A 13,695-nucleotide genomic window follows, 5' to 3' on the forward strand; every position below is an offset into this window, starting at 1 on the left:
GTTAGTGATGCTGGCTGAATGAATGAACGTTGTGTCTGAATGTTTGCCGCTGGCTTGTGGCTAGGCTAACGCTCCTCGCCGAGGGTGCGGGGCTGGGCTGGTGTCTTGGTGGCTTTCCCGGTTTGTCACGGTGAGATTCATGTGGGGAACTTTGGTGTGTGTGTGTGTGCTTTGATGAAGGAGAACTGCTATCTTGTCCGTTGTGTGTGTGGGTCGCGCTGTGTCTGAGGAGCTCACGTTGTGGAGGCGGAAGTAAACATTGCCATGCATTCTGGGAAATGGAGTCATTCTAGTTCTCCCTCCTTTCGCCCACAATTAAAGGAGACATGACATGCTGGTTTTATAAAGTGTAATGTATATTTATAAATAATAAATAAGCCGTTTCCGCTTCACAGCGCGAGAGTGGGCGATAAGGGGGGCGTGCTAGCGCGCGGGATAAGGGGGCCGTGCTAGCGCGCGGTCACGTGGGCTTAGTGGCCAATCAAAGGAACCCGGAAACTGAGCGCCGTTGTAGAAGGCATAGAGGCGTCCAGTATGGGTCTGACACCCCCCCCCTGGTCTCACCTCTGGCTGCGTGGTGTGGGGCAGCGTGGGGCCCAGGTCAAATACCGCCCGCGCCTCCGTGGACATACCCAGGTCCACCCGCGGAGAGGGGAGCCCGGGGTCTCCTCCTCAAGGGGAGTTGCTCCAACCAAAGACGCCTGTGAACAACCGTTGACAGCATCCTAGCACTCCCTGCGGTTATAGCTTGCAGCTAGGTCAAAAGCTGAATAACCTCAAAACCTCGCGCGATGGTTGACGTCGGCTGGCCCTAAGGCCCCACCACCCGACACCATTTTTGACAGAAAAGCAGCCAATTGAGCAATGTTGCCAGTCGCTGCTAAATCATGTACCGCGGCGGTATAGGCTTCATCAGCCCACCAGCCACCTGCCGGGCCGACTCGCCTCATGGCGTCGGCCGGGCGGGACACCGTTCCACCATGTCAGGGCAAAGGACTGATGCCTCCTCCTTCACTAAGCATTGAACACCAGTGGTGGCTGCTGACCAAAGTCTACTACTGGTGAAGCACTGCCTCAGTAGTAGTCATGTAACAACCTCCACTGCGGTGTGCACCCATGAAGGGATAAATGAAAGAATGAACGAAAACTCTATTATTGGGAATGGGCTAGCCCAACACACACAATTGTTAAGGGGATGCAGACCAGAGAAAACGCTAGTCCTGTCTACATCAGGGACCCCCATTTTCAATTCATAGATTCACAAAAAGCACACCTGCCCTGAGCCCTGAAAGGGTAAAAAATCCCCCGCTAAACCCCCAACATTAGACACTGATTGACCGTCAGCGTGAATGGTTAAGAGGAGGGAAGACAGTAAAGACAGCCCTCGGTGGGGTACATGGGAACGGCGCCCCAACATTGTAGCATTAGCTGCGCGCTAGGATACTTGGAAAAACATCAAACAGTGTGTCATGAAGACCATGCTCATCCAAATATCCCGCCCCCCTGCGTCAATACATCACTCAGCCGTCTCACGAGACAACTAGCAGTATTACCCATGCTAGTATCAATGCCTGATAGCGCAGGTCCCACCTGTGCACGACTTAGCTCGACTGCTAACCTTCGCGCGACATCCCTCGGTCCACTGTCACGAGACGAGGAAAACCCAGGACAGGACCGCTGCGCTGTTAGGACGTGCCGAGAAGGTTCCGGGGGCTGGTGAACTTCTGGCGAATACCCAACATTGTGTAATTTCACCTTCTGCTCCATAACAATCTCCAGTTCAAGAAGTGCATCTGAGCTGCTTCCGCTTGGAAACGAAATGAGGAAGGGTGAGGCGTGACCACTTCCGGTGTAATATAGGGCACATGGGAGTGGCATGGTCACGTGCAAGTGGGTGCATTTGTTTTTGTTTCTCGTGCACGCTAGGTGCGTGGAGATAAGGGGTTATCTCAGTAGGCAGAGCGGGACGCGAGGCCAGTTGATATGTAACCACTCTTTGGCCTCTAATTAGTGGCCAGTTTACATTTAAACCTGAACAAAGACAAGTCAAATGGTGTGTTGCGCAAACTACAAAGGACACATGGATGCGCCACTGTGTAAACTTTCCACGCATATTATCGATACGGTTTTGCCGCCCGGCCAGAGTGCATACATCTCACACTGCTTCTTTACCTGGATCTTGGAGGCCATGGACTCAGACGTCTGGCAGGCTGAGGTCTGGTCCTCTCTGTACTGGTTGAACTGACCGAGGAGCCTCTCTTTCTCACCACTCTGCAGGGAGATGGCCTGCTCCAAGGTTCTACACTGCTCCAGCAGCTGGAGAACGGATACAAAACAACATTTTCTTGTCAATGGGGAAACTGAGATAAGAATTGTAGAAGAAGAAGACGGCACTAAGTACGAGGTCTGTCCTATTATTTATAGTTTTCCACTGACTAAATCAATAGTCCATTTGATCGACTGATGTGTAGAATTGGCAGGAAATAATTGGGTTGGGAAATCAGCAAAACAGGGAATCATCATTGGAGACAAGTGTGTGTCGTCTGTCATTATTTTTCTTATCACACCTGCTGTTTCTCAGTCTCCAGTTTCTCCACGGTGCCCTGCGAGGCCTCATACTCCTTCCTCCCCACTCGGATGTCCTCCTCCAGGATGGAGATGAGTTGCCTGGTGTCGGAGTTCGTCTTCTCCAGGCGGTGGACCTGCTCCCTCCAGCGGCCCAGTGACTGGCTTAGCTCATCACGCTCCTCGGTGCACGACACCAGCTCTGATCTCAATTGGCTGGCCTGGATGGACAGATCCAAGGACAAAAAATAAACAAAGAGTTGTCTCCAATGGCCTCTGTTAGAGACCGACTGGGCTCATCAAAGCTCCTCACTGGAAGATACCGACTCAAGACAGGCAATCTAGATCTAGTACATACAGTAAATTTCATTCACGGTTCTTCAGTGCACGCCTGGAGACACTGAATCCAAATTGAACTCTGCCATTTGAAAGAGGAGATTTGGCTCGATCCATAGATGTGCAAGTTGGCTATAATAAGGTCATTTATAGGCCTGGTATTCTATATTCTATAATAATATTTCAAATTGCATGTGTCCGGATGGCAGAATTCAGTACTGTATCTACAAAACATTATGTTTAATTGATTGATTGAGTGATTTTATTGTGGATCATCCAAGGGATAAAAACATGATAAAATGCAAGCACATATTTACATCATGGTCCCTGGTATTAAAAAACAGGACATACATCAACATAAAACAACATCATAAAACATTAAGATACAATATGCATATACAGTTGAAGATAAAAGAATAATAAATAAATATGCTACCCTCTCTTTCCTATGCCGATAGCCATGATCGTAAATGCTTTTTGAAGCCAGTTAACCCGGGGGTCTGTTTAATGCTGCTGGGCAGGCTGTTCCACAGTACTACAGCTGAGTAAAGAAAGGTCTGCTGGCCGTACGTCATGAATTTGAATCTAAACGGAACTATGTTTGTGTCTCTACCTTGGCTTGGCACCTCCCCTTTATAAATCATATAAACTAGGCATAATTTTATCATGGATACTCTTTTTTCCACCCTGAGCCACCCTAGGCTGTTGAAGTGGGGCTGGTCTAAGTGAGTACGAGTGGGGAGCTGCAGGACTATCCTAACTAGCTTGTTCTGGGCAGTTTGAAGTCTATTTTTCAAGTTGCTGGGGGCACTGTCATACCAGGACAAGCAAGCATAGTCAAAATGACACTGAACTAATGCAAGTGCTCTAAGAGCTTTCCTGTCCAGGTATTTTCGAATTTCTTGCTAGGACTTTTATTCTGTTGTTAACATTGGCTATTACTTTTTTCGACATGCTTTCCCATGTGAAGAATGTTCTATGTTTTTCAATGTGTATATAATGTATATATATCGGTGGGTGACAGCATTTACTCAGATGGATCTATAGATCTTAAAAGTAGCCGCGGCAGCCAGTTCTGTGTCTCCACGGTAGCAAGCAGGGTGTGTGGCTCCGAGGTCGTTCGGCAGCTTGTTAACATAAACACTGATAAGGACTGAGAGCAGGCAGGATTGGTCAGAGAGAACTATGGAGAGTTTGACATCGATAGAACCATGCTAAAGGTGAAGATCAGTTGCCATGGCAGCGCGTCACACAGGGTTAGAAATATAAAAAAAAAATCAAGGGCTTTTTTTGCCCCCCTTAATTGATTTTCGGGGGCTTTTTTTGTATTTCGGGGGCACTGAATTTTTATGATAAACGGTAGGGGTGGGATGGTTCACAAAATGGACGGTTCGGTTCGTATCACGGTTTTGGGGTCACGGTTTTCAGTTCGGTTCGATATACGTTAATTTTTATTAAAAAAAAATGTAACACTCAAATCTAAACATGCTTCTCATTTATTAAAAAAAATAAAAATAAGTTTACAGTGTTAGTGTTTACAGCCTTAAATAATGTTTGGCACACAAAGACCGAACTGACTGAAAAATATAGGCTACATTTGTCAAAGTATTAACTTAGTGCAAACAAACAATATGCTCAGCCAGCACTAGACTTTCCTTTCTTTAATATAAACACAAAAAAACAATGTCAACCATGTTTAAATTCCCTGATTGTCAGTTCTTAATGGAAAGATTCGTTTTCGGCTTGAAATTATTATGTATCTGTCTACATTTATTTAGACTAACATTATTTAAATATTGAGTGCAACTGTGGTGGATTACGTCATTCAGTGAGTTGGAACTATCTATGGGTTGGCGCCGGGTCCCCACGGACATTTTAGTGTCACGCACCTTCAGCTCAGGCAATGTTATTATCAGCTCCGGTAGCTCCGGTAACGTTAGGAGGTGATGGCATGCAGTGGGAAAGCGGCAATAGTCCCGGTTGGAGTTAGTAAAACACAGTTGTATGTTAGCCTTCTTGGATAAACGCCTATCATTGTCTTTAAACACCCCGCCTCTCAGACTCCCATTTCCTCCTCTGCTAGCTAGTAGCTACGGTAACATTTCGTTGACTATTACCTCGCGGGCTGATTCTATAGTTAAAACGTGCGTTGTGTTGTACAAACTGCTAACGCTATGGCAAGATGTGTGTAGGCCTATGTAATGTTAATGGCTATGTTTTTAAAGTCGTAATGAAGATTGGTTTATATTGTGCTTGCCATTTTTACACAAACTGACTAGCACCTGGCTGCAGTGCTGCTGCCTGCAGCCAGTGCAGAACACCGCGCCGCCAAATGATTTTTTTTATTTACGCGTGATCTGAACCATACGATACACAGACGCTCCATTACCGGAGATATATATATATATAATTAGTAAACTGTCTGGGGCATTTTGTGCCCCCCTTAACTGATTAGAGGGCATTTTGTCCATTTTCAAGGGCATTAATGCCCCAAGCCCCCATTCATTTCAAACCCTGGCGTCACATAGTAACAAGGAAAGGGGGCGGGCCCCCATTGCTAGGGTGAAGACGTTTTGATGTGAGTTTCTTCCGGGTAAGTTTAGATCTACACACGAAGCAGACACGAGCAGACGTGGATCAGAGACTTTCATCCCTCCCCACCCTCGCTGGGTGGGGGAGGGGAAATAGTGACACATCACCATTAGCTTCGGCTAACAGGAAATGGTGGTTGGCTACGACGAGAGAGAGAACCATTGGATTGAAGAGAATTAAGACTGAACAATGACAATACAGAACGGTGTTTCCATCTGGTACTAAGGCTATGTTTATGAGAATAAACATGAGGATCTAAGAAAAGAGATCACGTTGCCGTGTCGTTTATTATGACTAACGGATGTACTAACAGGGGTTGATACAAACACAACGCAGGACAGAAACATCGAACACATGTGTGTTTTCTAAAGTACACCCTAGATACACCACTGATTTGGTACTGGTGACCACTGAGCTACCAAACTGTATCTTGAAACCTTCCTGTTTTTTCTGTTTCCTTGTAGTAGAAAATAAAATGGATTCTGTTTTTTCTAAATGGAGACAGCCGTTTTTCTGAAATCCACTGACTGACATTTCCTAACTCCATGCTAAGTCTGCTTTCAATAACCGTTTTGCTTTTATTTGACACCATTGAGAGCCAAATCATCCACGTAGAGCAGGAGATCACATGAGCAGGCTGACTGCATGTCATTTATATAAAGGAGGAAGAACAATCATCTTCCCTTTATTCATTTGCTTAGATTTTTTGTACACATCATCTCAAGAAGGTGCTGGACGAGCTCAGTGGTCATTCTTAGCATGGTGTTATTCACTATCAAAGACAAATCATAATTTATATTCTCCTTTGTTTCATCACAATTTACTCAAGCCTAGTAACAGACACAATATTTCTGACACTGGGAATACATTCCATGAGATTGAGATCCATAGATGTCCCTAGACACCAAGAACATGCAAATGGGCCTTGTAAAAGTAGAGCAATCTTCCATTTACTTGGGTACCGGTATGTATTTTTACTCCAGTCACCCGAACAACTGCCTCTTTGAACTGCTGCGGTCAGGCAAGCAATACCGGAGTCTCAAGGCGAGCACAGAAAGACTCAGAAGAAGCTTCTATCCCCAGGCCATCAAGCTGCTCAACGAACAATGAACACTACACAACAACCATCAAACGCACATAGCACACACATCCACACGCACACACTCACTTTAAACAAACACACCGTAGCACCCACTCCCCACACTTTATAGCACACACTCACTTTAAACAAACACACTGTAGCACCCACTCCCCACACTTTATATTTATTGATAAAGGATTGCACTACAACTCGTACACCTTACTGTAAATTGTACCTAAATTGTACCTCATCCCATTTCTGCTTTGCACTATAGTATATTAGTACTATTGCACTATAGTATATTAGTACACTGCATAGTATTGTATATTATATGGTAACTCAGTTACGTCTATTCTGCATCGAACATTGTACATATGTCTATACTGAACACAGTGACCTAATTTTCTACTTCTAATTTACATGCTATACTATGTTATTTGATACTTATCTTGTCTAGCACAGTCTCTGGAGCGTAACAGTAAGAAGCATTTTGTATACAAGTATTCTGTACTTCTGTATGACAACTATTAAAGAAACTTGAAAACTTGAAACTTTAGGCGGATTTTCAGAAAATAGGGCTAGGGCTTAAAGTAGGTTAAAGTAAATTGAATACTCAAAAAACAGATGAGTCTTTGAGCTTGCTACCAGATGTGGAACGTCTAAACCTCTAGGTTGTTGCTAGAATTGCCTTACCTCAGTCCTGAGTGTGTTCAGCTGTTGCTCCAGACCCAAGGCTGTTCTGTTCTTAGTCTCCATCTCTTCCTGCAGCCTGGTCAAGTCATCCTGCAGGGCCTCCAGCTCCGTCTCCATGCCCAGGATGTGCTGCTCCAGGTTGGCCTTCTCAGAGCGAACTCTCCTCAGCTCGCTCTCCTGCTGGAGGAACTTCTCATCCCAGCCGCCTACAAGCACAGATCACGTGGTGGTCAAGTTAACACGTCAACTACTCACCAACGTTTACTTTAAAAAGGGGATCGTTTGGATAGTTCCAGGTCTCATGTTGGAAGTTCTGGCTGTGTTTTGACAAAATTCAACAGTTCTTTTATACTGATTATTAGGGATGCACCGATCTGACTTTTTTTGTCCCGATATTACCGATACCTGGCTTTGGGTATTCTCGAAGACACTCTGATGTCACGAGACCGCCGCCATCTTGGTATGAGGGTAACAAACTGATTTCTACCATCAAATACATGCGTTGAGCTCCGTTTTTATTACATGTTTTATCACATTCTTGTTCATTTCATAACATTTGCATACGATTTGTTTTGAAAATATTGAGGCCAACATGGCGTTTCACTATTTCGAAAGCCTTTCTGGTGATTCTAAGGTGAGATACGAGTCAAATAAGCTCCCCTTGATTCTGGTGTTGTGGTAGTGGTAGCTACATGCTGAGCTAACGTTGGTTACATCATATATATCGAGCAGATAGGAGCTTATCTTATCTAATCTTACGTGGTGGTACCACGTGTGCCACTACCCGATCAAACATCCACGTGGGATTGGATGGGATAAGCTCCTATCGGTTCGATATGTGGTTGACGTTAGCTCAGCATGTAGCTATTTGTCTAGGTTAACGTAGCTAAAGTTAGCTGCCAGCCACTTTTTCCTCCTTGATGGTATAAAACTTGCGATTTGGATTTCTGTTTTTGTCATTAGTACAACGCGTAACACAGCAGCTCTTTGGCATTGTGAAGGACTGAAGAAAATTCCGCTTGATTGTCTTTAATTTGCCGCTTTAACGATCCGTTTCTCCACTTATGAAGCGTACACTATGTACCAGGCTGGACAGTTCCCCCCCACGCTGCAGTTGCGTGGCAACAACAGACAGGAAGTTGACTTCGAGAATCGGCTGATACAGAGTACCGATCCGATACCCATTGTTCAATTAATAAACTGTATGCCTCACTGTGTGGAAGAGACTGGGATCATTCTTTTGTGCAAGGCAACAACAGGTTTGACTTAAAACATTACTTTCCTAACTTAGTGAAACAAAATGTAACAAATTAACACATAGATATAAATGTACTGAATTGTTATTTCTTATTTAATTTATTATTATAAAATAATTTAAAAAAATTCGATATATATATATATATTTTTACCTATACCCTCATCCAGCTATTTTAGTCATATCGTGGCCGATATCCGATATCAATATCGGAGCATCCCTACTGATGCTTGATTTTTCTCTCACGATGCGATATCATGGAGCCATTTTCTTTCTTGAAGAATACCAGTGTATTACCACACACGCTGGGGCTATCTAGCTAGCTAGAATAAATTAGCATAAAAAACATGAAGACTGTTCTGTTGTGGATGGTTAAAACATTGTTTGTAAATTTGTGGTGTGACTTAACCTGTTAACACTTTCAGCGCCAGCATTTTATCCATCCTTGTAGTCAATGGGCCACGCTTTAAAAAGATAGGGATTTTCACTGTGCGTCACGATGTTTGCAGGGCTATATCTATATTCTATATTATAGCTATGGAGACAATACTATGGCTCATTTGACAGTCACTATCTATCGTCCAACATCAACATGTATAAAAAAAAAAAAAAAAAAAAAAAAAAAAATTTTCATGTATATGTTCGCGTGTTATCCCGTGGTGAATATTGTATAGTTTCAGAGTGATCCTGGCTAATTCCTGGAAGGTGCGTTATGAGGCGCTATGTGAATTTTGCTAAAGGCGTTCGCGTTGCTCGCCTGGACACGTTACTATTTCCACATCCATTTTTAATGCTCTGATCGTCAGCAACGGCATTTTTTTTTTAATACTACGAAGTGCTCGCATGAAACAATTCACTTGCCTTGGTCTAAATTCTCTGCCCGGACCATATACAATGTAACACACAGTGTGAAATAAGGTTTCAAAGGGTAGGCGATACTGCCACCTAGCAGGATTCGGCCGGTATTGCTCTCAGAATGAGTTCCAATGGTAACACAGAGGTCCGTGAGAGTGTATAGGTCATTAAAATCGAATAAGCGCATGGCGAGATAACCCGACTATAGTCGTGGTTGGCTGTGAATGAGTTAACGTTCGGCGGCCCTTATACGGGTCGTCACACACGTGAATTTGCCGCCTTTCGATCGTCATCCTACTCAACCTATTGTGTGCTTCCAGTCTCGAGTTACAAGAAGAAACATCCATATATACACATCTGAGATATACACTCACATAGGGGGCAGAGGCACACATGGATACGAAACACACACAAGAGATAGGAGTACAGTCACATACCAGGAAGATGCACACACACACATATGAGGCATGTACACATGCTTACGTGATACACGTACCCACATACATGTGTCGGAGACATGCGTGCATGCATGTTATCATGCACAACTGCATATGTCTGGGGCGCTTTCTCTCACATGCAATATGGAGAAGGGTGGCATCCCGATAGAGGATGCAGCACATACCTGCTCGAAGGTAGTTCGGTCTACATGCAAGGTATATATATCAGGAATGTATACGCATAATGTATAGTATAGTATCGCTGCTGTCGGGACAAAACCTCATAACTCCATTTTTTGAATTTTTTTTTTATTATATAAATCAACTCCGTAGATCATCCTCCATATGTGTGTGTGGGTTTTACAAAGTTTAAACAATGGGAAAGCATTAAACTGATCATCTGTCTAAACCTCCTAACTCTATTCACCCTCAAATCTGTGTTAGTTTTTTTCATCTGCTGAAAAGTTGGGTTTTTGGAGTTATGAGGTTTTGTCCCGACAGCAGCGGTATGTTTCTTTTTTCGTAAGTCTTTTTTTATTTTCCATGTCAGTTATTAATGTATTTGTATGAGTCCTTTACATGTTTTGTATGTTCTTACAAAAAAGAAAAAGGCAAATCCTGGAAATTGAATATGATGATGTGGAAAGAGATGTTTGGAATGTTGGAGAGATTTGTGCAAAAAATAAAAATATAAAAAAAAAAACAAGAAGAAACATCCGACGAGCGTCATTTGACAAGCCAGTCGGACAAGTGACCACGTCCGGTTTGGCCGGGTTCTGAACAGACCAGTCACCTCTGACGGTGAAAATGATTGACCGTTTTTGTAGCCAATGAAATTCTGGAGCTAATGGTATCTTACATGAGGGCTGATTCCTACGGTAAAGGGAGAGAAGAAGACGAAGAAGTCGTTTGTTTGAAACGTTTCTCACATTTCCAAATTAATTAGCCATTTTGGACAAATTATTACAGATACAAGGATTACAAAAACATGTGTAAAACACAAATTGTTCATGGGATTGTTATCAACTTTGGACCTGTAATAGATAAGACTTCAGGCTATGGAAGTTATGTTTTCCAGCTCCTACCTCTCAGCTGGAACTCAAAAACAGGCATTTTTTGGCAACAAGTAAACCCAACGTGAGTAACCAAAACTTTTATTTCAGTGTGTAACTCTATTACATTAGTACTCAGAGTGATTCTTCTCCTGTTATGGAAGAACGTTTAGAATGTTTCCTATCAAAAGAGACCAGACATGCATGTGCTACAAGTGGTTCAAGTAATAATTAGCTAATTAATTTGGGTATGCAATCGCCAGGCATTTTATGCTAAATATAGCATAAGGGGTTAAAGCTTTTATTATATTTTTTACATCCTGGCATTTACATTTTTTGTGCCTGGCTCACAAGAGACAGACAGAACTCTTACTGTAACTGAGGGGTACAATTCCCTGACTGTATTGAATAAGTATGGTATCATTAAACCACTACTGCGTTATGTACATTACTACTGGCCATACAGTACACAGGTATATGTGATGAACACCCCCACAATAACACGGCTTAACAAGAAAGTACTGTTTATAATAATATTTATTAGAAGAGCACCAAGATTATCTTACATTATTTATTAAGATTGAGAGTTGCGCTTGTAAGGCGAAGAATGTGCATGAATAGGTCAAGAGCGTAAGTCCATGAGCATATTACGCAGGGGATAATTAATACCACCCGTAGCACAAGAATTATATATGGCACACTCGTAGGTCAGCTGGAGATACTAAGGGGGTTCCCTCCGGTTGTAAGCCAGCAGGGGGGAGGAATGTTCGAATGCAAAAGTCTGGATCAACGGGGAATCAATAAGCTCCAGCTACGGGAGGTGGTACATTACTCCCTTGATCGGCAGACGAAAGCAGCAGCTATAATCCAAGTATGCGCGACAGCATAGGTGAAAGCCAGCCAGCCTCTCCTAGAGACGGGCTCGAGTGATGCTCCTCACGGGTAAATCCCACACAGCAGCGGGGTAGACTGTTCTCTGCTCCAGCAACCACGGTACCAAAATCAATATAATCCAGCCGGAAAAGGCTCTGCATTCACCGGTGTAGATTCTCCTGTGCACGGTACTTCACATTTAACTAGGTCGAACTTGACGTTATTTCACTAAGCTCTGACACTTTTACTATCCTATTCGCACGCGGTTATAAGTGCTCTATTTAGACGCAAGGTTGCTCACTTCACTTGGTCGTTGACTCGTGATGAAGGCTTCAACTTGTTGGGTTAACTCGTTTGAGGGTAACTTGACTTTAGGCTAAGTGCTGCTGTATCCACCTGCAACGTATTTATACGTACGGTGAATAATCTAGTGCCAACCTCATTTCTGTCTCGTATTCCTGCGCAAACCTGGGCATGTTGAGACAAGCCTTGGCGGTGGCTTTGAACTCGGCATTGGGGGTATGGCCGTGGCGCCTAGGGGATCGCTTCCAATAGGAGAACGAATATTATGGTCTGTCCTGTACCAGGTAAAGGGATATTCCGTGTATATGTACAAAGAATATACAAGGGATATCAAACGATATACAAATACTATACAATATATCTCAAGTAATAAATATATATATTCGGTTTAATCTGACCCTTTGTAACACTTACCATGGGACTCGGTAAGTCACCTACTGGCTATGCGTAGATTACTGGCAAGTAAGGCTGTCCCCGAAGCCTGTTTTTGGGATTCAAACTTCGTCAGGGTTTTTCGAACGAACGTTCGAACCTTCGTTTTTAATTAAAAAATATATATATTTAAAAAAAAATCTAAATAATTTATTATTATTATTATTTTTATAAATATCCTCAAACTAAATCCTCAATTGGAATAAAGTGGTCAACACACATAGACACAGTAGTAAAGAAGGCGAAACAGCGCCTCTACCACCTGAGACAGTTAAGGAAGTTCAGAGTATCGGGGAAGATACTCCAGTCCTTCTACTCAGGAGCTGTAGAGAGCATCTTGACCGGAAACATCACTGCCTGGTATGGAAACAGCACGGCACAAGACAAGAAGGCCCTACAGAGAGTGGTGCGCTCAGCCGAGCGTACCACGGGTATTGCACTACCTCCCCTGCAGGTTCTATACAACAAGAGGTGCAAATCCAGAGCCTGCAGGATAATGAAAGACCTTCACCACCCCAATAACAGCCTGTTCCAGCTGCTGAGGTAAGGCAGACGCCTGCGAACCCCAGCTACTAGGACAGAGCGGCTTAGGCTCAGCTTCTTCCCCCAGGCCATCAGAGTCCTGAACAATGAACATTGAGTACCACTGTAACACTTTAGCATGAGCGGGCACACACTCAGGCCGCACGCACCCTCACTTATTGCCAAAAGGAAAGGCCACTTTAAATTAGTATTAGCAACATTAACAGTGTATTGCACTACTATTACTACTACTGTTAACTGCCAACTGTTACCCGTCATTGCACAAATTTATTGTTACCTGCTACCTGTTATTGCACAAATTTTTTGTATTGGATTCTATTATATGTTATATGTTGTACCAATTGCACATCGTTGCGGGCAAGACCACCCGCATTTCATTGTATATCCATATGCCGTGACAAATAAAACTCTTGACTTGACTTGAAGTGGTTAATCTGATTAAATGAGTATTTTTTATTAAATCAACTTTCTTTAATGAATATAACTTAGCAATTTTTTTAATACTATAATATTAGTGTAGCCTTATCTGCAACTGTGACAGAATGTTTTATTATTTAAAAAATAAAAATAATAATAATAATAATAATTAAATTCGAATTTTGATTTAGAATTTGAATGTTAACGTAATGAACGAACGTTCGGGCTTAGCCTTACTGGCAAGTATTCTATTTATGTGTT

General features: G+C 43.0%; 1 protein-coding gene across 1 annotated transcript in view; it reads right to left on the minus strand.

The window, feature by feature from the left end:
- cenpf (centromere protein F) overlaps positions 1–13,695 on the minus strand; it is a 162,133-nt gene that overhangs the window by 41,673 nt on the left and 106,765 nt on the right. Inside the window, exons 26-28 of the mRNA XM_084337734.1 lie at positions 7,268–7,473; positions 2,568–2,786; positions 2,173–2,316 (exon numbers count right to left, since the gene is read on the minus strand). Of these exons, the coding sequence (XP_084193860.1) occupies positions 2,173–2,316; positions 2,568–2,786; positions 7,268–7,473 (569 nt within the window). The remainder of the gene's footprint in view (positions 1–2,172; positions 2,317–2,567; positions 2,787–7,267; positions 7,474–13,695) is intronic.

Source organism: Notolepis coatsorum (genome assembly GCF_963971535.1).
Source record: "Notolepis coatsorum genome assembly, chromosome: 20".
In the NCBI taxonomy this organism is placed as follows: domain Eukaryota; kingdom Metazoa; phylum Chordata; class Actinopteri; order Aulopiformes; family Paralepididae; genus Notolepis; species Notolepis coatsorum.